The sequence below is a fragment of the Ascaphus truei genome, chromosome 7, assembly GCF_040206685.1.
Source record: "Ascaphus truei isolate aAscTru1 chromosome 7, aAscTru1.hap1, whole genome shotgun sequence".
Taxonomy (NCBI): domain Eukaryota; kingdom Metazoa; phylum Chordata; class Amphibia; order Anura; family Ascaphidae; genus Ascaphus; species Ascaphus truei.
Window position 1 is genome coordinate 15875725 of NC_134489.1, and position 27346 is coordinate 15903070.

At 43.0% G+C, this 27346-nt stretch overlaps 1 protein-coding gene across 1 annotated transcript in view; it reads right to left on the reverse strand.

Moving 5' to 3' along the window:
- The window catches only part of LOC142498734 (cytochrome P450 2G1-like), a 98170-nt gene that overhangs the window by 34090 nt on the left and 36734 nt on the right, over positions 1–27346 (reverse strand). The window contains exons 3-4 of the mRNA XM_075607072.1: positions 12708–12857; positions 1868–2028 (exon numbers count right to left, since the gene is read on the reverse strand). Of these exons, the coding sequence (XP_075463187.1) occupies positions 1868–2028; positions 12708–12857 (311 nt within the window). The remainder of the gene's footprint in view (positions 1–1867; positions 2029–12707; positions 12858–27346) is intronic.

Here is a 27346-nt window from a genome sequence, read left to right on the forward strand (position 1 = left end):
GGGACTCTGACCAGAGGATTGTGTGCATGTGCTAACTACTTGGGGGCAGGTACCAAAATGCTCCCCACGTTAGCTGGCAAAGAGCAATTGGATGCAGGTAATTATCATCCAATACCTGAGACCCAATGTTAGGAATAGGAGCAGAACTCCATAAAAGAGAGTGTAAGCTCTATTCCAGGTTGTTGTTCGTATTGGTTTCTGTTGTATCCTGAACTGTATCCTATTAGATGAATTGCCAGTCTGCAGATTGCTTCATCTTGGCCCCTTTCCCATGTAAGTGATTTTCTGTTATTTGTATATTCTGTGTGTCCACCATCTTGTGGGACTAAAATTTCTTTATTATACCGCACGTCTCATTCGATTCAACCCAGAGATAAGAGAGGTTATTATTGTAACCTGGTGTGTATTATAACCCTGACCCAAAGCTACCGTGACAACCCTGCTTCCCAAAATACAGGCTCACGTTATATGGTGCCGGTATCTCCTATGCATGTAAATGTCCTGCTTCACGTGACAGGGACATTACAATGCATAGGAGATACCGGCACCCCATAATGGGGCCTGTGTTTCGGAAGCAGGCGGTCCCCGGACCTGAAATCAATGCGGTTTTGCTCTGGAGAACCCCTGCTCATCTACACTAGTTAAAAAAATTACTTAAAAAACATTTATTTAGAGCGAGATTTGCGCAGAAAAAGCGGCTCTCTCTGAGCAGCTATCTCTGCAGCAGAAAGAACTTGCCGGGCAAGGCCTTTTCAGAGGGTCGATCTTCACGTCGCCAGCTACTCGCCTGTTTTGTCATTTTTGCTATCAAAGGTAATCAAGGCTTTCTGAATACCGTGATAGCAATGCTCACAAAAATGGCGATTTAAATGGCCCGACAATTTTTTTTTTTTAATCCTTAGTGCATAAAGGTGGGCAATCACCAACAAGACCTCACCAACAAGACAGACTAATGGCACATCGGATTAACACAGCAGGGGTCCCTGGCAGTCCCATTCAAACTAAATGGGACTGCCAGGAAACCCTGCTGTGTTAAACTGTTGGTTTTGTGAATTAAAGTGAAAAAAGGCGCTAGCTACTTAACATTAAGTGACAATAAATGCAAAAATCAGTGCAATAAAGTGGTGAGCTAAATAAAATAAAACCAAAAATGGTAAACAGATATTATAAAACCCTGCTCAGACCCTCTGGTGGAACCTGTCTGAAAAATTAAACTGTTGGGCCATTAGTATTTCTGCAGAAATGTCACTGAAATGTTTGCAGCATGTACCCAGCATGTACCCAGCATGTCTTGTTGGTGATAGCCCCAGATTTTCCAAGGCTAGTTTTACAATACTTGTCGGCGCACCTGTAGGCCCCTAAACCTTGCGCACTGTTTGAACTGATGAACTACTGTAGTTGTGAAAGACTGAAACACTGAAAGTGTATTGGATTACTTTGTTTATTCCACCTCTCAATACACTACACCAGGAGGCTCTTTCTAATTGCACTTCTTTCTTTTAGTCTGTATTTTGCACCACCACTGATGAGACGCTGTACCATGCTACCACTACCCTTTCAGTGACAGACTTCATGTTTCTCCCAAGCTTCCCACCCTCAAACTTCCGAGCAGGACCTCTTGTCCTAGCATTCCTCTTTCGCTGAAATGTTTCCCTTTCCTTATGCAAATAACATGATAAACAGGGGGGGAACTTTTTCACAGGAAAAAGTTTGCATGTCTAGTCAACACAATAGTCAAAAATAATAGCTGTAGCAAGGGTTTCTTTCAGCTATATTTGAACAAAAGCTCTATTTACAAACCCTGTTACTGCTATTACCTTTCCATTAGCACAGCTATTAAAGGTTATTCACATGTAAGTATCTATACCTGTCCCCAAGTGGAGCTCATTAGCTGAAAAGCTTCATTAAACATTTTCAGCAGGTTCAGAAAGGCCAGGTCTCCATAGCAAAACCGTCTTCCAAAGACAACTGAAGAGATGACATTGGAGACCGCTTGATTAAGGATATTGGTAGGGTCCTTGGGAGCCTCTGGAGCAAAGAGAGACAATGTAAGATTTTCATGTACAGTAGTATGCAGAAGTCAGAATCCAACCTGAGAAAGAAGAGTGCATATTCAAATTAGTTATTTTGTCCATGTAGTAAAATAACAAAAGAGGTAGTAGACAGTGATACCTTTTATTGGACCAACAGATAGTTCAAAAGTTATAAGCTTTCAAAACTCATAGGGTTAAGCATGGCAGAAGTACAGGAACAAAAAACAATTAAATACAGTATTCTAGAAAGATGGTATCTAGTTAAAATTGAAATGTAGAGAAAGGAAGATATTATGACAGGGTGAATGCTGGCAGGCTAGTGTGAAAATTAAGAAAGGAGGGGTAAAAGGCTGAATCTACAGTATTGTTATGTTACAGTGACTTCGACAAACAGGAGACACAAGTAAGATGTTGAATGTAACAAGACAATATATATGTATATACATAGATCCAGCCTGCATACTGTACAGTATATACTGCATAAGGAGAAAAAAATGTCACTCATGGGACTTGAAAAAAGGTGAACAGTTTTATTGAACAATCCACAATTCAGTCTCCCCAGAGACCTTTCTCAGAAGTCATTATGCAAGGGACAGAAGTATGTAAATACTTACAGACTGAGTAATAGCAACCAAACAGCTGCCAGTAATCTCTGGCTGGTAACATAGCAACCAAGAAGAACTTGTGAGAGAATTGGCAAGAAAAATAGATTTAAAGCAACTCTGTGTAAAGATTCAAACAGAACAATGCACAACTTTGTAATGGCTGGGGGTGCTGGCAAAGGACCACTCTCAAAAGATAATCAATGGGTAAGCTGTAATGTTTAAGTAAAAATAAAAATGGAGATGAGCCTGAACATTGTAATTGAGGAAAATACTGACCGCTTAGTGGCACTAAGCACAGAATGCAGGTAAAAGAATGTACTGAGGGGTGTCCCATCAGGTGTAGAAATGCAGAAATCATGAATTAGTTCAACAATCTATGTATATATTATATACAGTATATATAAGACTGAAAAAATGTTTGGATGTCTGTTTGCACCCTCACCTCATTGGCCTGCGGGGTGGGCTGACATCACGGCCACGTCTAGGCAGGGCGTGACAGTCACACCACCCTCACACCGCACATGAGAATAATGCTTAAGAAAGATCCAAACCACCCAGTCTCACAACATTTCAGTGAATGTCAGAATGGTTCTGTTCAAAATTTTACATGTATGGCTATTGAACATGTCAATTTACATGTAAGGGGAGGAGATAGAACAAATACGCTTTATAAAAGAAAAGAGTATTGGATCTTTTCATTAAATACTCTAATATTCAATGGATTCAATTCTCAATGGGATCTCAAATATTTCCTTTAAATAGATTTTACAGGAATATAACTTATGTCGTTCTCTTCCCCTTAACATGATATACTTGACTGCTCATTTCATTGATTTATTCTTTTCATTTTTGACTACTGTCATGGTTGGTTCATGTTAATGTCACTTATAAGATCTTGCAATATATAATTTCTTTGTTCTGTTGGCATGCAGGGCACTATGCTCATACATTCATTTATATATAAATATATATATATATTTTTTCTCATCCAAATATTATCTTCAATTATATTCACAAGCACCTAAACTCAATGGTTAATATATTCTGACCAGAACATACATAGATGGTCTTTGGCATTGGTCATATGTGCCTTTATTATTCTATATATGTATACTGTTGGTACCATGAGACGGGTGATTTGTTATATTTATTGGATATGATATTTGGTTACTCTTAAAAAATAACAATGTGTTGTAATATTCATTTCATCTAATGATATGTATTTCTTCAATGTGGCCATGCAGACAGCACTTTAGGCAATACATTGTGTACTTTGCAACATATATTCATGGTTTGTTAATAATTACTGTATATTACAGTTCAACAAACTTGCCTATTCAGACTAGATTTTCTATCTCTAGCTTTGGTAAGCATAAGTTGCACTTTGTTATGATTGCTTAATCAACTATTATATACAAGGGAGTCTGCTGTAAACTTGATCACAGAGTTAATGTAAGGATCCGCGCTGCGGGTACACCCGCTTCCAGCGCCTCCTTACCTTGTCTCCGTGCCACCCAGGCTCCCCGGCGGCATGCCTCACTCCTCGCCCAGTAAATATGCGGGGGACCCGCTTGCATGCAGTGGGTTTTTAAATCAGTGTGAGATACAATTCGAACTGTCACCATCTCGCTTCCCCACAGATCGTACCAAGGTAGCTTATGTTTTATCCCTTCTCACCGGGCACGCCCTGGCTGGGCTTCACCAATCTGGGAGCTGAAACCTGAACTCACTTACAACTTCCCTAACTTTAAAAGAGAATTTTGTTTAGTCTTTGACATGCCTGGATGTAGTGATATGGCTGCTTCCTCCTTGTTCCACATTTCACAAGGTCGGAGATCAGTGGCACATTATGCTCTGGAGTTCCGGACTATCGCGGCTGAGACTGATTGGAACGATGGGGCACTTTCCGAGGCTTTCTGGCTGGGACTTTCAGAATCCTTAAAGGACGAGCTGGTGGCTCGTGAGAGGCCATGCTCACTGGAGGCCCTAATCTATTTGTGCATCAGGGTGGATCAAAGACTTCTGGAGAGGCAGACTGAACGTCAATGTCCTCGTACTTCTGTCTTCTAATTCCAGGTCTCCTGCTCTTGTTCTATCAGCATTGGACGCTCCGGAACCCATGCCACTTGGCAGTCATCAACTTCCTTCTATGGAGTGACTACGTCGGAGAAACAAGGGCCTGTGCTTCTATTGTGGATCTCCTGGGCACATCCTGCCGCGTTGTCCCTTGAGGCCAGGAAAAGCCAATGCCCAGTGAGGTATGAGGGAATCTCACTTGGTACCATCTCTTCTTTTCCCTCTCCCGCACAGGGTCTTCCCAAACGCATCTTACAGCCTGTCCTCCTTAAGTACGCAAGCATTCAAACCCCCGCTCTTGTCTTCCTCGAATCTGGATCCGGAGGGAATTTCATAAATCAGGCTTTTGCTATTCATCACAACATTCCACTCCGGGAGAAGGCCGTTCCGGTCGGATTGGAGGATATCGATGGTCGACCCCTGCAGCCAGCTTTTATTTCCTTGGAGACACTTCCCATTGAACTTTCTATGAATGATGACATTTAGAACTCATTTCTATTGATGTCATCAATTCCCCTTCGGTCCAAATCATCCTGGGCCTACCATGGCTGCAACTACACAATCCCATCATCGATTGGACTGCCGAGTTCCCCGTTCAATGGAGATCCTCCCAGGTGGAATCGTCTTCTCCGTCCGCTGCGGTATTGGCCATCTTGGAAACATTTCTCCCGCAAGACGCCACCCTACCGGACGTCTATTCGGAGTTCCTGGATGTCTTCAGTAAGACCAAATCCGGAGAGCTTTCCCCTCATCGCCCTTTCGACTGCCCGATTGACTTAATTCCGGGTGCTCCTTTTCCGAAAGCCAGGTCATATCCATTATCTTTGCCTGAGACGGAGGCCATGTCCGAGTATATCACAGAAAACCTTCAAAAAGGCTTCATCCGGAAATCCACTTCTCCCGCCGGAGCAGGATACTTTTTTGTAAGATTTTCATCGATTTTCGTGGCCTAAACAAGATTACCATCAAGAATCGCTACCCTTTGCCTCTTATCCCAGAGCTCTTCGATAGGCTGCAAGGCGCGACAATTTTCTCTAAACTTGATCTACGGGGGGCAAGTAACCTGATTCGCATCCGCAGTGGAGATGAGTGGAAGACCGTGTTCAACACGCGCAGTGGTCACTATGAGTACCTGGTGATGCCGTTTAGGTTGTGCAATGCCCCTGCAGTCTTCCAAGACTTTATGAATTAGGTTTTTCATGATCTATTGAATTATTTTGTGATTATCTACTTGGATGATATCCTTATTTTTTCCAAAACCCTCGAGGAACACATTCTCCATACCAAGATGGTGCTCTCTCGTTTACAGGCCAACAAGCTCTACGCCAAGATGGAGAAGTGTGTCTTTTACCAATCCTCAACTACCTTCCTGGGATACATTGTCTCGGATCAAGGGTTCACCATGGATCCGGAGAAGCTCAATTCTGTACTTGAATGGCCACAACCTAACTCTTTAAAGGCGATTCAGCGTTTCCTCGGCTTCGCAAATTATTATAGAAAATTTATTGCTGGTTTTTCTACCTTGGTGGCGCCCATTACGGCCCTTACCAAAAAAGGGGGCGATCCTTCCTCTTGGCCATTGGAAGCCAGCCGGGCCTTTGAGTCTCTTAAAAGAGCCTTTGTCTCGGCTCCCATTCTGCGACATCCCGTCCCCACCCTCCCCTTTACCTTGAAAGTTGATGCTCCGACGTGGGAGCTGGTGCGGTTCTCTCTCAAAGATCCACCCCCAAAAATAAACTACACCCCTGTGGGTTTTTTTCTAAAAAAAAATCTTCAGCAGAAAGAAATTACGACGTGGGGAATAGGGAGTTGTTGGCCATCAAGATGGCATTACAAGAGTGGAGACATCTTCTGGAAGGAACCAAGGAACCCATTCTGATCCTGACAGACCACAAAAATCTTTCTTACATTGAAGGTGCTCGTCGCCTTGGGCCCCGTCAAGCTCGTTGGGCGTTGTTCTTTTCAAGGTTTAACTTCATCATCTGTTATATTCCTGGGACAAAGAATATCAAAGCGGATGCGTTGTCCCGTCAGTTTATCACTGAGGAGAAGTCACAGGAAGTCCCGGAGAGTATTCTGTCCCCCCAATTGTTTATCTCTGCCACCTCCTTTGACATACTGGATAAGATTTTGGAGTCTCAAGCACAGGTCCCCGAAGGGCTAGAAGTACCTGATGGTCATCTTTTCGCAGCCCCACGGTTTCACCTCAAAATTCTTGAATGGGGTCACTCCTCCAGATATGCCAGCCATCCCGGGTTTAAGAAGACTACTGATCTGATTCGGCGAACCTTCTGGTGGCCCAATATGTTAAAGGACATTAGAACTTTCACCTCCTCTTGCCCAGTCTGCGCACAAAATAAATCTGTCCATCAAAAGCCTTCTGGTCTTCAACAACCCCTCCCGGTCCCCGACCGTCCTTGCAGTCACATTGCTATAGACTTCATTGTGGATCTTCCCCCGTCTAATGGTATGACTACTATTCTTGTAATTGTTGACAGATTCTCCAAGCAAGCTCATTTTGTTCCTCTCAAGGGTCTACCCAATTCCAGTACTTTGGCGGATATTTTTGTAAAATACATTTTCCGTATTCATGGTGTCCCGTGGTTCATTGTCTCGGATCGTGGTACTCAATTTGTTTCTAAATCCTGGCGTGCATTTTCCCAGAGGTTGGGCTTTACCCTTCTTTTTTCCTCAGGCTTCCACCCCCAAACGAATGAGCAGACTCGTTCGTTCATGAACCAGTCCCTCGAACAGTATTTGCGTTGTTTTTCTTTCGATTCTCAGGATAATTGGGCTGAGTTACTTCCTTGGGCAGAATTTGTGATTAACTCTCTCAAGAATGAGTCCACTCAAGAATCACCATTTTTTGTAAACTACGGATTTCATCCTACCCGTCTTCCCATGCATTCTTCCAGGTCCAGAGTTCCTGCAGCAGATGATAGGGTATCCACCTTACAGTGGTCATGGAGGAGGATTCAAACAGTTTTACAGGAGTCCATGCTAAGACAGAAGAGACAAGCAGGTAGGCTTTGTCGGGAGGCCCATAAGTTTGCACCTGGAGAGAAGGTCTGGCTTTCTTCTAAAAATATCAAACTGAAGGCCCCAACCCCTAAACTGTCTCCCAGGTTTCTGGGTCCTTTCTCTATTCTGAGACAAATCAATCCTGTGGCCTATCAGCTTCGCCTGCCTCCCTCTATGAAAATTTCACCCGTCTTCCATGTTTCACTCTTGAAACCGTTTATCCAAGGCAAACGATTTGCTCATCCTTCTCTTCAGCCTGCTCCCCCCATTTTACCAGGACAACAGGAGTTCGAAATCCAGTCCATCATTGACACTCGCATCTCCAGGGGCAAGCTCCAATTTTTGGTCCACTGGAAGGGATACGGACCTCAGGATCGTTCTTGAGTCTCGCATGTGGATCTTCACGCCCCATCTCTACTCAAACGATTCCACCAAAAATTTCCCCTCAGACCTTGGATGGTTCATCCAGAGTCCGACACTCGAGGGGGGGTACTGTAAGGATCCGCACTGTGGGTACACCCGCTTCCAGCACATCCTTACCTTGTCTCCGTGCCGCCCAGGCTCCCCAGCGGCGTGCCTCACTCCTCGCGGCCCCCCCATGGCTGCTCCCGCACTTCCATGTTGCGTGCACCCTTACGGGCGCGCGTGGACCCAGGCTTCCATTCTGGGGGGCCTGACTCCGACTCCCCAGGTGCTGCGTGTGCATCACACGCTTACCTGCTCTATCGGGCCCGCCCCCCAGGCCCTTCTCCCATATCAGATCCTTCCCCAGGCTGCTCCTCCCCTTGCTCATATAGGCCCCAGATTCCCAGGAACTTCTCCCCTATAAGGTCCTTCCCCGGGCTGCTCCTCCACTCCTCCCCTTGCTCTGATAGGCTCCAGCTTCCCAGGCACTTCTCCCCTATCAGGTCCTCCCTCGGGCCGCTCCTCCATTCCTCCCCTTCCTCTGATAGGTCCCAGTCCCCTATTTAGTCTCCCCTCACCATTACCACTTTGCTCTGCATAGCTTCTGTACCTTGGTGCTGTCTGCTGTTGCCTGGCCCTTTTGTCTTTCAGTTCCTCTTCCTGTCCCTGGATATTCTGCTGACCACCCTGGGTCATGAAGCTTTGGACTTCTATTATGCTGCTCTCTGGAACCCCTTGGATTTGGCTTTGGACTTACTACCCTGCAGACTTCTATATCCCCTGGTCTTACGGATACTCTACTCTACTACGCTGCTCTCTCCATCCCACGACCATTGGCTTATGGACTTTACCTTTCTACGCTGGAGTTCTCAAGTACGGTACGCTTTCTATTTTTGTTACTTGGACCACCTACGCTACTTCCACACTCTGGCAGTGCCCCGGTTTACTGCTAGGTGTGTGGTATTACTCCTTTCCACCTCAGTCCCGGGCTCTCGTCTGGCTTGTGGGCAGGCCGAGCGTTACAGTTAATTACTGAGACAAACTCTCACTATTGCATGTAACACAAACATCAGATTGAACTTGATTTCAATCAGCTGAGTTTGCCAAAAGGAGGGGCTATATCAACCTTTCTAGTCCCCCTCCATGTACACTCCTTGTGAAAGCGCTACGACAGCGTGAAACGCGTGGGAGGAGAACCTCCCTGTTTTGTTTTGTGTCCCTAATATGTTTTTTATGTAGCTTCAATAAATATTTTTAAGTTCCCACCCAGTGAGTTGTGAGTGCTCCTTGGCTTAACATACAGGGGATTGGATTCTGCATCAGCTGAATACTGGGGGTGCACTCAGGGATAATAGTACTTAGGAAACTATGAGAAAACAGAGTCTCTGTTTGGATATGCACTCCACCTTATATGTGTAAATTATACTTACTTGATATTGGTGGTGTGTACCACCTCCACTTATTTGAAAGAATATTTTATATTATTATGAACAAAAAGAAAACAAAAAGGTAGATTAAAACTAAAACTCGTAACAGTGGTTATTGTAGAACTGCAGGTCAATATATAATAGTATTGTCCCTACTAATGCGAAACTGTGAACATAACCTAACAGATGCAAACAGCCATGGCAGATGTCTGCATACAGTATGATAATTACTGTATCCAGGCATATGTGCTAGTGCCTCAAAAGAAGTGCTAAGTGTGCACTATGTAGTGTGAAATATTGAACCCAAGACTCACGATGATGAGAGAATTTGTGCCAAATAAACTAAACTAAATAAACCTAAATAATCCTGTTTGTGTGTGTGTGTTTATTTACAATGTAAACTGCCTAGATAGCTGAATTACCTCCTATGCGACATTTGTATAGATCTATTGTGATACAACCTGATCAGATTAATCTTAGATCATTCCTCCTGTGCCTATCTGTATATATCATATAGCTATGATGGAAGCTATTGAACAGGCATAGTGGAAGGGATGTCATAGATTGTAACAAAGCTGCAAAAGGGCTCAAATGGATACTAAATGTATATCCTGATCCCTAATTGTGTAGTGGCAGCCTCGTACATGTGCAGTATAGAGTAGCAAAATACTGCTACTAACTGACAGCACTGTAACTCTTCCTCATGCCCCACGCACACACATCCACACCAACGGAGGGAGGAGGGGGAAGAGGGGAGGAGGAGGGGGAAGAGGGGGAGGAAGGAGAGATGGAGACAGACAACAGAAGGATAGAATCTTGCAGGCTGAATATGCCTTGCAGTGTAAGGCCTCGTTCAGGGTGCTGGAGGCAGGAGTTGGAGGGCGGGCGTTCGGGAGGGCGGCAGTCTGCTGGGCGATGTGTGTTCATCCCCAGCAGACTGTTTCAGGAGGCGGGGATGGGGCGGGGCTACAGGCGGCAGGTTAGGGATCCAAGTTGCAGTCATGAAATCATTCTCAAGAATGATTTCATTGGCTGCCTAGGTCCCTGTGACGCTGCTGCAGCTTCAAAAAACTTTTTTTTCGTTTATTGAAACTGTAGCCAGCGTCAACTCCTGGCTTCGGAGACAGGGCAGCTGCTACCCTGACAACCAGTATTCAAATTGAATACTTTGTGTCCCACGGCAGCTCGCATGGCAGCACGCCCTCCCTCCGAAGCCTGCACCCTGAACGAGGCCTAACCCTCTGTTAAGAACTCTTTCCTGATAAATGCCCTGAGACTCCACAGTTTAGAGTAGCAACGTATTGCCACTAACTAAGAACACTATATTTCCTCTACATACTCCACTCTCACATCAGAAGGGAGAGAGGTACTGTAGAGACGGAAGAGCAGGAGAGGGAAAGTGACATTGCCTGCAAGCTAAATCACCCGTGCAGTGTCGCGCTCAGGACCCAGGTATGTCTTCTTTTGTTCCTCTCTGCTAGTGGATCTGAGCCCACATCTTTGTAGCTATTCACTGAATCATTCTAAAATGTATGATAATGCACTGTTGGGAGAGTGACCACAGCGTCACTAACACCCTACGTGCGTTTCGTTCAGTCATGAACTTCTTCGGGGTGGGCGGGCCTCTGTGACTGCATCCTGTTTAGCTTCAGATCTTAGTAATGCTTGGTTGATGTCCCCTTTCCTAATTCCCAGAGTAATTTGATTTATACCCTGGAAACTAACGCACAAAACATTACCTCCATGTACTGCATTGATACAGTATGTCCTTCAATTGGAGTGTTGTGCTGGTGTCTGATGGTACTTATGTGTTCTAATATCCGTCTTCTAAATTGCCTAGGGGTCTCCCCCACATATTTTATGCCACATCGACATGTTGCTAAGTAAATGATAACTACTGATTTACAATTCGTAAATTTCTTAATTTGGAATGACTTTGTCCCATTCCAATTCTCATAGGTCTTGGATGGGTTAATGTATGTACACGCTTTACATGCCCCACGTCGCAGGCAATATAAGCGCAGCCTTGAGAAAGACCAGTTGTTGGTTGAAATGCGTGGGAGGTATTTTATTGTTCACCTTTGTATGTTGCAATAAATATTTTTTCATCATTACTCAATTCTGGGACCACAGTTTTTTTTCATTACACTCAGAAGAGAATCAGATCGTTTTGGAGTGCCCTGGAGCCTGTTTTCTATAAGGTAATGAAGGGGTTAAGTTCAACTGCCACCCTCCCTCAAGGCGTAAACACCCAGCCCAGGGCAACTACAAGCTTCATCCACCCGCTGTGTCAACAATAAAGCAGTGCCTGCTATTTAACCCATTCATTACCTTAGCGGTTAGCCGCTAAGGTAATGAAACTGGCTGCAATTTAATTTTTATTATGTAGGATTGAATCCGTGGGTCTCAGGAGTGGAAATAAATATGCAGGTCAGCTCCAGAGGCCCCAGAAAGCCCCGGGGACCCCCGTATGCCCCCACAAATCCTTGGGGACTCCCGGAGGCCCCTGGAGAGCCCCATTATTAATCATATACAGTAAAAATAAAAGAAACTCCTTGTTATGCAAATCGCAATTCTGATCTCGCCACCCTTTAGCTGTCCAGATCTACTACGGTATGCATATCGGAGTTTAGTGAATAGCAGTTGCTGGCAAAAATATGTGAATTTGGCTATTTTTTCAGCTACCGCACCACTTGTTGTTACAGCCAGAGTGTTATAGCTTGGTAAAAAACAATTTTACTGCAATATTGCAATGTTATCGAAGCTTTGTGAATAGCTACACATGCATTATCGCTCTAAAAGGGCACATATAGTGCATTAATATACTTATCGACGTTTAGTGAATATGCCCCTAAGTACAGTATTAGTTATTATTTGAACCTATAGTTTGAGCCAACTTTTTGTTTATATTTAGGAAAGACCTCTCTGTTAGCTACATATCTAGGTTTAATGTTTTAATCAATATATATATTTTAAAAAAAATACAGGTTGTGCGTTTAATAGCGTTCTTTTTTGCAGTGTGATCTTGTATGGTATCAGCGGTAAATAGTTGAATCTCTTTTTTCCAGAGGCTGTTTCCAAGCAACAGTGTAACGAAACAGATGTATTTGCAGAGTCTACAATGAGACACAGTTACAAACCTTTATAGGACTTTAAATCCTCCACCAGACACTGCGCTTCCTCCTGGATCCTCTCCTCAATGCTCCTTTTCCCCATCCCAAAATTCCTCAAGGTCATAAGGGAGAAGTGTCGCAGCTGCTTCCAGCGTTCCCCGTTGCTTAGGATGACCCCTGAAACATAGTTTATCATGTGCTAATAAGTATAGTCTAGCTTTCTGTGCTGTTGTGTTTACAACCATCACTGTTTAGCTTTGGTCTCAAAAGTTTTTCAACATAATGTCAATTTGCATTATGGGATAAGGAAAGTCATGCATTGTAAACGTTACTTAAAGGTAATCTAAACCCTGCATTAAGCATAAAATGTTACTTTCATTCTCACACAATGTGAATCATGTGTTGTACATTAATGTACAGTTATTGTACGAAGGTACTTTGTCTCTGAGTTATTAAAGCATGCTATTTCTTACAGTGGGGGTGTGCAAACTGGGGGGAGTGACATTTGTGGTTTTACCGCAATATTATGGACAAATTTATCAGCATTGAACTAACAATTTCCAGGGTGTTATATTTATTTATAACAACATTTATATAGCGCCCTTATCCAGGGCACTGTACATAAGTTAGTAAAACCTGATTAGTTCGGGGGCAGGGGTTGGGGGTCAGGTCTCTGTATTTAGTCTTGTCAGTGGTAATTGGCCTGACAGTGGGGACAGTGGAGGCATTTGGATCGGTGAGGTGGGTGACTTTGGAGGGTTTTGGAGACACTTTAGGAAGGTTTGGGAAGAAGTGAGGGTACGGGAGATCATGGGTGTTGGTGAGCGAGGGGATGGGATAGGAGGTTAATGGGGTGTCATGGAATGTGATGGAGAAGAGATTAGTTTTGAGTTGGCTTCTGAAAATAGTTAGAGAGGGGGCAGATTGTATGGGGTGGGGAGATTGTTCCAGTGGATGGGGGCAAGTAAAGCAAATTATCTGAATTGAGAGGAGGCACTGGGGGTTGGGGGGGAGTCAGGGTTGTGTCAGTCAGGTAATGAAGAAGACTGGAAGGGGTGTAGTGAGAGATTAGTGCTGCAAGGTAAGGAGGGGCAAGACCATGGACAGATTTGTAGACCAGGGGGAGTTATTTGAAAAGGGAACACTGTTCGATGGGTAGCTAGTGAAGTTGCGAGAGGGGTGGCATGGGCAGAGTAGGGGACATTGAGAAGTGTACAGGCTGCAGCATTTTGGATTTATTGAAAGGGTACGTGTGGCAGGACGGCCTGTAGACAAGGTCAGACAATAGTCCACACGTGTAGTTTCAGGTTAAAGCAAATGTTAAGTGGTTATATTTCTCCACAGCAGAACTAAACGTTTTGGCACAAACGTTTAAGGCAACACAAAACTTAGAAAAATAACACCTACTATTCATAGGGAGAACTTACTAACAATCCAAGCCCTATCTATCTGGCTGACTGGCTATGTCCAGTTCCCAACCCTTAAACATACACCACAACAGTCAGGGAACAATATCAAAGTTCTTACTGTGTCTTAGAGAGAGGGTTGGAAATCCACCTGGCTAGCAGCTTGTACAGGACAGCTCTGTAGTCTGAGACAGCCCCCTTCCACAAGCATTAAATTCCTTTATCAAGGTGGCTGTCAGCTGTCCCGCTTACTTCCTGATTGCCCAACCATTCTTCCTGGTTTAACCTTCTGAGTGCTGGATGAAGTACTCCGATGTACGTTTCCCAGGCATAACTATCAGTACCTGACCTCACCCTGTCACAGTATGGAAGAGTAATAGACGGAGACCGCAGAGAAGGGAATTACCATAGTTGATATGAGTAAAGATGAAGGAGTGGATGAAAAGTTTGTGCGAAGAAAGCGCAATGAGTGGACACATTTTTCTTATGTTGTGTAGGTGGTATTGACAGGTGGTAGTTGTGGAGGTGATGTGTTGGGTGAAGAAGAGGGAAGGGTCAAAGGTGACTTCAATGTTTGCGAGCAGAAGGGGAGGGGCGGAAGGAGATGCTGGAAATTGGGGAGGATGGGAGGTGGAAAGTAGAGAACTTCAGTCATTGCTGGGTTAATTTGTAGGAAGTTGGAGACCATCCAGGTGGAAATTATAGAAAGGCAAGCAGACATATGGGTGGAAAGTTCAGTTGAGAATAGTGGGAAGGAGAAAAAGATGTGAATGTTGTCTGCAATAAAATGGACGTTGACTCCATTGTAGGAGATGAGCTCAAAGAGGGGGCAGTGTAGAGGGAAGAGAGGAGGGAACCAAGGACAGGGCCTTGGGGCATAACAACTTGGAGGCTGGTGGGTGGAGAGGATGAATTGTTGAAAGTGACAGAGTAGGAGCGGTGGGAGAGATAGGATGAGAGCCATGAGAAGGCGGTGTCCGTAATGCAAGGGGTAGTGAGGGTAAAGATGAGAGTAAGGTGATTGATGGTGTCAAAGGTATAAGAGAGATCGAGAAGGATGAGGATGGAGGACAGTTTCAAGTGGCAAGCTTGGGAGGAAAGTTGTGGGTGGTGAGGAGGGCAGTTTCAGTAGAATGTGAGGGATGGAAGCCAGACTGGACAATGTGAAGGGTGGAATGGGTGTGGATGAAGTTGGAGAGTTGGTTGAGAATGATGGATATGGAGATGTATTGAAGAAGTGAGATAGGGCAAAAAGTAGAGGGGAGGGCAGGGTCAAGAGGTTTTTTTGAGGAGAGGGTTAACTAACGCAGTTTTCATGGAGTCTGGGTATTATCCACTGGTTAGACAGAGATTGAAAAAGGAGGAGATATACGGGTGAAGTGTAGGAGGAGGAAGTGTGGAATGGGATCAGATGGGATTTGGTGGAATAAGAGTATTGATGATTGAGTGAAGATTATTGTCAGAGGTTGCCCAGAAGGAGGGAAAGGAGTGAGTAGGGGGGTGGATGGAGGGGTGGGGGGGGGGGGGTAGCAATGGGGAAGGAAGCTCAAAAATTGTTATTTTTTGTGTGAGAAGTTGGAGGCAAGGTCCATGGCTGAGAGGGGGGAGGGTGGCTTAGGCGAGAGAGATGGGGAGGATAATAGTAGATTTTTAGGGTGGGGAACAGTTGGCATGGAGTAGGTGATAGTGATTTGATAAGGGTGTTATCGTATATTTGTTATTGCGATTTGAGAGTGCAGTTGTATTGGATGAGGGATTGGAAGGTTGCAAATGAGGATGGGGAATGGAAAGATTTTCATGATCTCTCTGTTGTGCGAAGGGAGATATGGAGTGTTTTGAGCTGGCAGGTGAGACATGGTTGAGGTGGCTTTGTAGTGGGATGCACAGGATAGAGATGTTCGATTGAATCGAGGGAGGAAAAAAATGCAGAGTTGCAGCTGGAAAGGGCAGAGTTAGGCTGCACTTATAGCGATGCGACGTCGCGTCAAAACAAATGCATTGCCGCCGTCGCGTGCGCTTATAGTAAGTGCGATGCGACGGCGTGACGGAGCGATTGCTTGGTCGCGATCGCTGGAAGTCATCTCAATTAGATTTTTCAACGACCGCAGCCTGCCGTCACCGGCGCTGTCGCCGGCACTATAAGCGTAGCCTTAAATGGAAGAGAGGAAAATTATGTGAGTCGTGGGAGGAGTGATGAGGAGGAGGATGTTATGGAGGAGGGGTCGGTAGATTTGAGGTTTCTGCGAAGGATGGGATTGGGTGGGGGTGAGGGTTGAGGAGGGAGGAGAAGCAGGGAGGGGCATGCAAAGGATGCTTGAGAGGAGAAGGTGATTGGCATTTGGGATACGAAGTGTAAAGGGGAACTCGGTTTGGCATCTTGCCCTGCGGATAAGTTTGAGGGTGCCTCTGTGTATGTGGGTGGGGGAGATACAGTGAGAGAGAGAGTTCCAAGGAAGAGATGAGTGGGGTGAAGGCTGAGGCCGAGGGGGGGTGGTCAAGGTAAAGGTTAAAATCACTGAGGACAACGAGGGGGTTGGGAGAGGGTGAGAATGAAGAGAGGAAGCAGTCAAACTCATTTAAAAATAGTGTGGGTAAGCCAGGGGGGCGATAAATTACGATGATTGTGATAGGTAGGGGGGAAGAAAAAGAGCAGGCATGGAATTCAAAGGAGAAAAAGGGAGTGAGCAAGGTGAAGGAAAGGGGGAGGGGGGCAGGTGTCCAGGATGAGGAGACAAGGTGGTCAGAGATATACCAAATAAGTAAACATTGGGAAATATGTTGATCCAGGAAGTAATCTGATTGCCAATTTTGGAGTCAGGAAGGAATTTATTTTTCCCCTTATGAGATATCATTGGATGATATTTCACTTGGGGGTTTTGAATGCCTTCCTCTGTATCAATATACTGTAAGTACGGATATACTGTAGGATAACATATCTGTCGTCTAAATTTTCGCATACAGTAGGTTGAACTTAATGGATGCATGTCTTTTTGAACCTCATCTACTATATAACTATGTAAAATGTTGAATCACTTTGGAAGTGGACAATTAAAGCAAGGCACTGGGGGATGGAGCACGTGTTTTGAGCATTTGGGGGAAGCAAGAATGAGAACAATATATGAAACAGGTCACGCAAGAGAGGAAGGAGGGGAGTATAGTTATAGGCACATATTAGTTAAAGCAATAGTTATAGTTACATAGTTACATATTGTAGTAGATGAGGTTGAAAAAATACACGCCCATCAAGTTCAACCTATGCTAAATTTAGACAACAGATACTTTATCCTATAGCTATACTGTACAGTACTTACTTATTGATCCAGAGGAAGGCAAAGAAAAAACCCCGGTGACATATCATCCAATGAAATCTCATAAGGGGAAAAATAAATTTCTTCCTGACTCCAAGAATCGGAATCGGGTTACTTTCTGGATCAACATCCTTCTAAGTTAATAACAATAAGCAAGAATGTCTGGAAATTGGTAAAAAAAAACTACGAGAGGTAGTCATTTGGCAGCTGGTAAGAATGCTTAGGTAGGGGGAGATCTTGTCAGGAGATGACTGGAGTAGGAGTCCTAGTAATTCTGGGGATTTTCAGTGGAGCATGGCCAATCGTGATGTAGTGTTTAACTACTCTAATGATTGGATATTAATTACAGCAAGTGATGCAGTGGAGCAGGTTAATAATATATTTCTTCCATAGGGCTATGTATTCAAAATTAACAACAACCCTATGGCATAAAATACATTGACCCCTTTGATACCTGTGGCTACCAATTTATATCACAGGTACCAAAGGGATTCATATGTCCTAACATTACACGATCTAACCCGCTTTGATACCTAGAATAATAACTATTCCCTACCCCCATCCTACATGGAAGGTTTAACCACCTTCCCTGAGGAAGCTGCCTCCAACACCTACCCAACCCCCAACAATCCTACCAAACCCCTATATAGTTAGGGACAATGTTTTTCAAAATTATGGTTTATTTGGCCCTTGAGCCTTGGGTTGTGTTTTGGGAAAAAAATTATGGATGGGCACTAGCCCATTTTTTTTAATCATTCTGTGGGACTCCGACCCTGAAAAGGAGGACAACCTTTACCATACATGGGGTAAGTGTACTTCTTTTAATTCAGGCTTTCCTTAAGTGCAATGTAACTACATAGGCTCTCCTTTAAAGGCATAGGTAGCCCCACTGAAACTCAATAGGTTAATTATAACACAGATATGTGTAGGTATTTTAATATATTGCATATTGTATTTAGTAAATGGTTTCTTTTACGTTAGTGTATGTTATCTTAATATTTATGTACAGTATGTTGTGTGTTTTAGATTGGCCATAAATATAGAGGTGGGGGTAAGGTTTTTTTGGGTAGGGGGAGGGTGTCAGGGGTAGGTGCCCAAGGGGAGGGTGATTAAGGATTAATAAAGCATTGCCAAGCATACTGTAGCCTTACTAGCCACTTAGGTTTGGGGGGTGGAGTGCAATTATAAGACTTATTAACCCCTCAGTAGCCCTTAGTGGTCAGCTAGTCATTATTTTGATGCCACTTATGATATTTTTAGTGGCCGCGGTAGAAATCCATTATTTATAGCAATATGAGGATGATGATTTGCCTGCTAAAAATAAAGTTCTTTTTTTTGTGCAATAATACCACATTGATCATTATGCAGAGTTAAATTGATGTGCATTTTCGGTGAGTGGTTATAGGAAGGTGTGATGGCAGTAGTAAGATGAAGATTTATAGGAAGGGGTTATAGGAGCAGATAATGGAGGAGGTAGTGAAAAGTTAGTTATAAGAGCATTTAGGGAAGGAGCCCTAGGAATTGAATATAGGAGCAATTAGAAATAAAGTTTTATAGGGAGGGATTCAATTATATAATTAGAGGAGTGATAGGAAGCGGGTATAGGAGGTGATAATAGGAGTGTGACATGAGGGGTAACCAGGCTACACAATAAAGTTTTAAGCCCATCTGGTTACCCCTTAAACCGTGGGGTCCCTGGCAGCTGCACATCACCATAAACCAGGGATTATACATGTAAAAATAAAGTGACTTCTGCTTTTCCTGTTTACATGTTCCCTTTGCCCTAGAAACGTGAAACTTCTTGTGTGTACTGTAAGTTTTATGTGGGATATTTGGGTCAAAATTCAATTATTCTTTTTGCCAAAGTTTCCTGTAGTTCCCTAATTCTCGCCAGTGTGCAGGCACTATTTGCCAGAACGCAGGTGGAATTACACCGGGGCTTCCCATTGTCTCCCTGACTCCTGGTTTTTCGAGTCCAGATATCCCAAATCCATTTCCTGCACAGATATGGGTCGTCCAAAATTATAACATGTATTAAAATATGTTCTATAATTTTTGGTGCATTTTCTATAAATGTCTACTCAGTCAGCCCGGGCAGCCATTTGGGTGCCGGGAAGTCTGAGCAGACATCGTAGTTCAAAGAGGAGACGGGATGTTGAGAGGTGTCAGGGTGCTAAGTGGCCAGGCAGGACGGAGTACTGGACCCGGAGAACAGAGACTCCCTGTGGGGAGGAACCTCTGGCCTGTCAGACTCAGTGGAGCCTGCCCAGTAGGTGCCAATGGGTTGAATGGGGGAGGCAGCAGAATGTTGGTGCTTTTCCCATTGGTCAATTTATATGTCCTGACCAAGGAGCATCCCGAGCCGGTTTGTCAAACCCCCCTATGACGTCATCCAAAGATGAGCTCCTATTCCTATTGGCTGGTGGGGAGGAATTCCCACGCTCTGATTGCGCACTCTTCCTACCTCCATGCTGAACATAGAACAGCGGAAGGTATGTAAGGAGAAGCCTCAGTCAGGGAAACAGACGATCCTGTGTCTTGGGCCGGTGATGCAAAGGCGGGCTTTTCAAAGTTGCTCTGTTGCAAATAGCAGAGAAACTAGCTTCATTTTTGGAGCTAAGAATGTCTGCCTACAGTAGCTGAGGCTAAGTCCGATGCGAGGTCCACGTTCTCGTTTAAGAATGTAGCGATCACGGCTAAGGTTTTTAGTCAAAAAGAGGATCAGGAGACCCGGGTGGATTTCCCGGTCAGCGTACTCCTTCTGAAGCAGGTGCCCTGCACCAATTTTAGCTCAGATTTCATCCCCAGTGTGTATATGTGTGTATATTTCCTGTATCTTTGTATTTCACTGTGTGTCGACTGGTTTACCCGAATAAACCTCATTTTATTCCACTACATTGTTTTGCCTAGTGAATGATCCTGGTATAAATTTTTTAAAAGGCTTGGTTTCCCGTGACAAAGAGCATTTGCTGACTACTTGAAAGGCAAGGTGGATGCTACATACAATGAGATTTCTTCGTCCCTTCTCCCTCCTCTATGCCTCTAGAATGTTTACCAGAACATCCAGGGGGAGCATATATTGGGTTGAGAAAACAAAACAAGATACACAAATATAAGTGCAGACGTATCACAATCAGTGGATAAATGTGGCAGTGTCTTGGCTCATATAGCTGTTCTACTCACAGGACTAAAGTGTATATATAAGCAGTTGGCAAATAGGGTTGCCACCCTTGAAGGTATAAAGGCACCGGACCACCTATCGATACTCCGTCAGCATATACCGCATGTATAAAGAGAGAGAAAACTACATAGTGCGATCAATAATGTAAACTTTATAAAAAATGAATGGGTAAAAAATGCGCACTTACAATGTGCTAATATAATAAAAGCATTGGTCACAAATTGTGAGTAGGAGAGGTCCCGAGCAGCTCACCACCTCCCTGGGTCATCAGGCTGGATGCCACGGCACTGTATCCACGATCGGAGCCTCCCTCTGTGCGCCCGTCTGATCCTCTGACGTCACGGCTGCAGGTTTGGTTCAGCTACGGGTCGCCTCCAAGACCAAAATAGGTCTGCTGGTTTACTCTACGCGTTTCGCCCAGCTACCAGGAACTGTTCTCGGCTTCGTCAGGAGTATAATGAATAGCATGCTAGTGGCTGTTTAAATACCCTTTGGGAATGCTAATTTAGCTAAAACATTCAATAAATCAATTATGATTGCACCTGGAGTTGAAGTTGAACATGATTGGAAGTTATAATACTTGTTGTCATTGGAGATTTAATAACGTGGGATGACATTATTATGGACACAGTATGTTCATACATTACGACAGATATCACAAATATATCACAACTTTACCCTTAATGGGTATTATGAAATGTCATTCTGTATTTCACTTGCTAATGAAGGTGAATATCAGATTTAATATGTTTACTGCGATCTCAATCACTTCAATAAGAGATGGGAAGGGGAGGAATCTTCCTATAAGAGACTCACTATATATTGCATATATTTAGTGGTGATAGAAAATAATGGGGTGGTAGTATTAGCTGGTCAGTATGTTAAATCTGATCTAGAAACAAGGGAGGGCAAGGATCTCTATTATGGTATTAAATGGGGACAATGTCCGAAAAAGAGACTGGTGAGGTACATATATTAGAACAGGCAAATAGATGAGAAGTTTTAATGCAGTATTAATGTTAATCACGTGCACATATAAAGTGTGGACTTAGATATGTCGTTATAAATTCTCATAACACTTAAAGGGAGCAGTGGTCAAGGTTCAATAAGGGATGGGACACGATGTAAGGACAGTACTAACGTTAATCACGTGCACATATAAAGTATGGACTTAGATATGTCGTTATAAATTCTCATAACACTTAAAGGGAGCAGTGGTCAAGGTTTATATATATACAATATTCAATAAGGGATGGGACACGATATAAATGAAAGAATCAGAGCCTACCAGTAAAAAATGTATGGTATACGAATGACATTTCATTTACAGTGAATATGAGAACAAATATAGCAAGATAAACATATTGAAAAATGGACATAGCAACATCGTATTATACTAGCACTATGGAGACTTGCTGCCATTATGGGATGCTGATCTGAAACGAGAAGCAGGTGAAAGAACGAGGGAAAACAGAGACAAGGCTAAACAATATTACTGTACAGTATCCAAAGGAGATTATTTCAAAAAAGGTGTGAGATCAATCTCAACATTTAAACCTCTAGGGGCTAGTGTTTTACGTCGATGGATCCAAAAGGTTTCACGTTTTAATAGTTCCAAACCCCTATCTCCTCCCCTCCAATGGGGTAGGACATGTTCGATGGCTTTATATTTTAGGCATGTCGGTTCACCACCATGGAATTCTGTGAAGTGGTTAGGAATGCTGTGGTTAGTTTATTTCCTCTTAATTCCACTAAGGTGTTCAATGATTCTTGTTCTTATAGGTCTTATTGTTTTGCCTATGTATTGTAACTTGCAGGAACATTCTATCATGTAAATTACATGATCCGTCCTGCAAGTCATAGAGGAATTGATATCAAAAATTTCACCCGTGACACTAGAGTTGAACTTTGTTTGTTCATGTGATTTAAACCGACATGCCTTACAGTTGGTGCAGCCAAAAAAAACTTTTTTATTTAGCCACCTATTATCCTTAGATTTAGCCTCCCTGAGTGCACTAGGGGCTAATTTGTTCTTGAGATTGCATGCTTTGGTGAAAATTACATTCGGTCTTTCAGGAATACTAGGGCCAAGGATGGGATCGTTTTTGAGAATATCCCAATGTTTGGAAATTATACTTCTCACTTTTCCAGCATCCCTACTGTATCCTGTTAGAAATGCAAAATCAAATTTATTGTTCCTAATTGTGTCCTTTTTTTTAGGCACCAACAAATCGCCTCTCTGAACTCCCTCTACCTTTTTCCTCACTGATTCAATTTTATCCTCACTGTAATGTTTTTCCAGAAATCTCTCTTTGATTTTTACAGATTGTGACTGGTATTGTTCTATATCTGTACAGTTTCTTCTTATTCTAGTGAACTGGCTTGATGGTACGTTATCCATCCATCTGGGCAAATGGCAGCTGTCTCTTCTAATAAAGTTGTTCTTGTCTATTTCTTTGAAGTACGCCAACTTATTCGTGTCAGATTGGGAGAAAGACAACATCTGGGTGGAGGGTGAGCTTTGGGCGAATCTTGTCCTTTATCGCCGCTACATAGATGATATTATTTTTATTTGGAGGGGCGGTGAAGACACTTTAATTAAATTTATCGAAAGTATGAATGTCAACACATATAATTTACAATTCACGAGTGAATGGAGTCACACACAAATTAATTTTTTAGATTTGAACATATATATTGAAGAAGGAACAATAAAAACAAAGACATACTTCAAAGAAATAGACAAGAACAACTTTATTAGAAGAGACAGCTGCCATTTGCATTTCCAAACATTGGGATATTCTCAAAAACGATCCCATCCTTGGCCCTAGTATTCCTGAAAGACCGAATGTAATTTTCACCAAAGCATGCAATCTCAAGAACAAATTAGCCCCTAGTGCACTCAGGGAGGCTAAATCTAAGGATAATAGGTGGCTAAATAAAAAAGTTTTTTTGGCTGCACCAACTGTAAGGCATGTCGGTTTAAATCACATGAACAAACAAAGTTCAACTCTAGTGTCACGGGTGAAATTTTTGATATCAATTCCTCTATGACTTGCAGGACGGATCATGTAATTTACATGATAGAATGTTCCTGCAAGTTACAATACAGAGGCAAAGCAATAAGACCTATAAGAACAAGAATCATTGAACACCTTAGTGGAATTAAGAGGAAATTAACTAACCACAGCATTCCTAACCACTTCACAGAATTCCATGGTGGTGAACCGACATGCCTAAAATATAAAGCCATCGAACATGTCCTACCCCATTGGAGGGGAGGAGATAGGGGTTTGGAACTATTAAAACGTGAAACCTTTTGGATCCATCGACTTAAAACACTAGCCCCTAGAGGTTTAAATGCTGAGATTGATCTCACACCTTTTTTGAAATAATCTCCTTTGGATACTGTACAGTAATATTGTTTAGCCTTGTCTCTGTTTTCCCTCGTTCTTTCACCTGTTTCTCGTTTCAGATCAGCATCCCATAATGGCAGCAAGTCTCCATAGTGCTAGTATAATACGATGTTGCTATGTCCATTTTTCAATATGTTTATCTTGCTATATTTGTTCTCATATTCACTGTAAATGAAATGTCATTCGTATACTATACATTTTTTACTGGTAGGCTCTGATTCTTTCATTTATATCGTGTCCCATCCCTTATTGAATATTGTATATATATAAACCTTGACCACTGCTCCCTTTAAGTGTTATGAGAATTTATAACGACATATCTAAGTCCATACTTTATATGTGCACGTGATTAACGTTAGTACTGTCCTTACATCGTGTCCCATCCCTTATTGAACCTTGACCACTGCTCCCTTTAAGTGTTATGAGAATTTATAACGACATATCTAAGTCCACACTTTATATGTGCACGTAATTAACGTTAGTACTGCATTAAAACTTCTCATCTATTTGCCTGTTCTAATATATGTACCTCATCAGTCTCTTTTTCGGACATTGTCCCCATTTAATACCATAATAGAGATCCTTGCCCTCCCTTGTTTCTAGATCAGATTTTTTTCTCAACCCAGGGGGAGCATGTGGGAGAAAACACAACAAAAAAACACACTGAGTGCAGACTGAAATGTACAGGTGTGAGATGATTGTGATGCTTGGCCTCTAAGTGCTGCCTACTCACAGGATGTAGGTAGGATATGTATGGTGGCGTGATCAGTAGAATCTGGTGGGTCCCTCTGAGTAAACACAGGAGGTAGCTGGAACTGGGGTATCATTAGCAGGTGTACATGGAAAGATAAAATCAGACCTCCATGGTGCAGATCAATGGTATACAAAAAACTTTATGAAAGGAAATAAAATGTGCACTCACAATATTTAAAAACAATATCAGCGTTTTTCACTATATAAGTGATGGGAGGGTAGGGATGGTTGCCTAAGCTCACCGCACCGCCGATATCCTGGATAGTTCTCCTCCGCAGGCTCCCTGCTACACCCAGGCAGTGTGGGGATCTCCAGCTGCGGTCTCTCCGGTGTGTCGCGTCACTTCCGGTCTGCACGATCAGCTCCGTCGCGTCACTTCCGGTCTGCACGATCAGCTCCGTCGCGTCACTTCCGGTTCGGCGGTTGATTGGCAGTTCGCGGGCACCAATCCTCTCACCTCCTGGGCGGGTCCACTCTACGCGTTTCGCCAATGGAATGGCTGGCTTCGTCAGGAGTATGGACCCCCCCCTTCCAGTGTTGCTTTATATACCCTATACAATTGCTAGTTTAATTAACCTCTGCAGTACTGGTATAAAGTCTATAGACATGGTTAGATGTATTCACAAATTCATGGTAAAAAACAGGGTAAGAGTGGGGAGATCTGAAATACCTCTCCAATCACTTAATTATCATTTTGATTAATTAATAAATACATTTAGGCTGTAGGTAGTGGGGGGAGAAAAACGAATAAACAAAAAATAGCAAAAAAGTATGGGCTAAAAAATAAGCTTAATAAAAGATCTATAAAATTCATTAAAATAAAGTTCAGTAAAGTGGGTGTATTGAATAATGAGGATGTGAATACATCCCTAAGACCTGCATGGTTCTTTGTTAAAGGGACAGTGCAGTAGCAGCATGTGCATCACTATAACTCATGTTAGGTACTACTAATTTTAAACATTTATATAATATTTCCAAAAAGACTTTAATCTTTTCTGAACTGGACCTTATGGACAGACTCCTCTTACATGACACTCAAAAAGGAATACATAATATACTAACAAAGTCTAAACCAAAAAACGACGCATATGGAAACGGAGGTTCCTGATTAACCTATGGAGGGCGGGAATGAATAGAGAGGAAAGGAATCCATATTAGAATACATGTGATAATCACAAATGCTATAATAACGTATATGATTATGGCAGTGTAAACAATGACAGTATAAGGAAAGAGAGAGTCCTTAAAATGAATTAAAAACATATAGAAAATATATATATAAAAAACATATAAAACCACTAAAATTAATGCAAGGATTTTATTTTATTTCAGGAAGGGGGCCACATCTATCTCCATATTTAATCCTCTGGGATGGAGTGATCTCAATTTGTGTATCCAAAAGGATTCTCTTTTGATAAGCTCTGTATTCCTATCTCCTCCACGCCAGTGTTGTTTAACCAGTTCTATTGGCATGTACGTTAGTCCCTTGGGATCCCCCTGATGTTTTTCTGAGAAGTGATTAGGAACACTATGAGTGACTAACTGCCTGTTAATGCTGCTAAGGTGTTCTAGTACCCTTGTTCTGACTGGTCTTTCTGTTTTCCCCACGTACTGCAACCCGCATGGGCACTCCAGGACATAGATTACGTGGTCTGTCCTGCATGTCAAACATGATTCTATCTGGAAAACTTCTTTTGTCACATTTGAACAGAACTCGGTTTTTTTATCTGATTTGAATTCGCATGCCCTGCATTTGTTGCAGCCAAAAAAACCTTTTCCCGTTTGAAGCCAGCTATCAGGATTTGTGTCACTTTTTTTCTTCAATGCACTTGGGGCCAATCTGTTTTTAAGGTTGTTTGCCTTTCTAAAGATGATGTTCGGTTTCTCAGGAATGGCCTCACCCAGAATCAGGTCATTTCTGAGAATGTCCCAGTGCTTGTTAATAATGTTCCTTATAACTTTCGCTTCCCCACTATAATTTGTGAGGAAAGCAAAGTCAAATTTCTCATTTCTCCCTTTTTTCTTTTCTTTAGGTCTAAGTAGATCCTCGCGATTAATGCCCTCCACTCTCCTTATATCATTGTCCAACTTCTCTTCCCTATATTCCTTCTCTATAAATCTTTTTTTGAGATACTCTGCCTGTTCACGATACGTGGTATTATCACTGCAGTTCCTTTTTAGCCTAGTAAACTGTCCAGGGGGTACACCATCCATCCACCTGGGCAGGTGACAGCTTGATCTTAGTATATAGTTGTTTTTGTCAGTTTCTTTAAAATAGGTTTTTGTTTTAATCCTATTCTCATCAATAAAGATAACAAGGTCTAGAAAATTTACACTTGTTTGGCTGGAGCTGCTCGTGAATTTTAGATTATTCTCATTCACATCTAGAGATGCCAGAAACCCTTCCAAGGATTCCTGACCTCCCCTCCATATCAGGAACACATCATCGATGAAACGGCGCCAGAGGACAAGATTCTCCCCCAGAATGCCACCCGGCCAGATCTTATCATCCTCCCAAACGGCCATAAATAGGTTCGCATAACTGGGGGCGAATCTTGTCCCCATCGCCGTTCCACATTTTTGGAGATAGTATTCTTCTCCG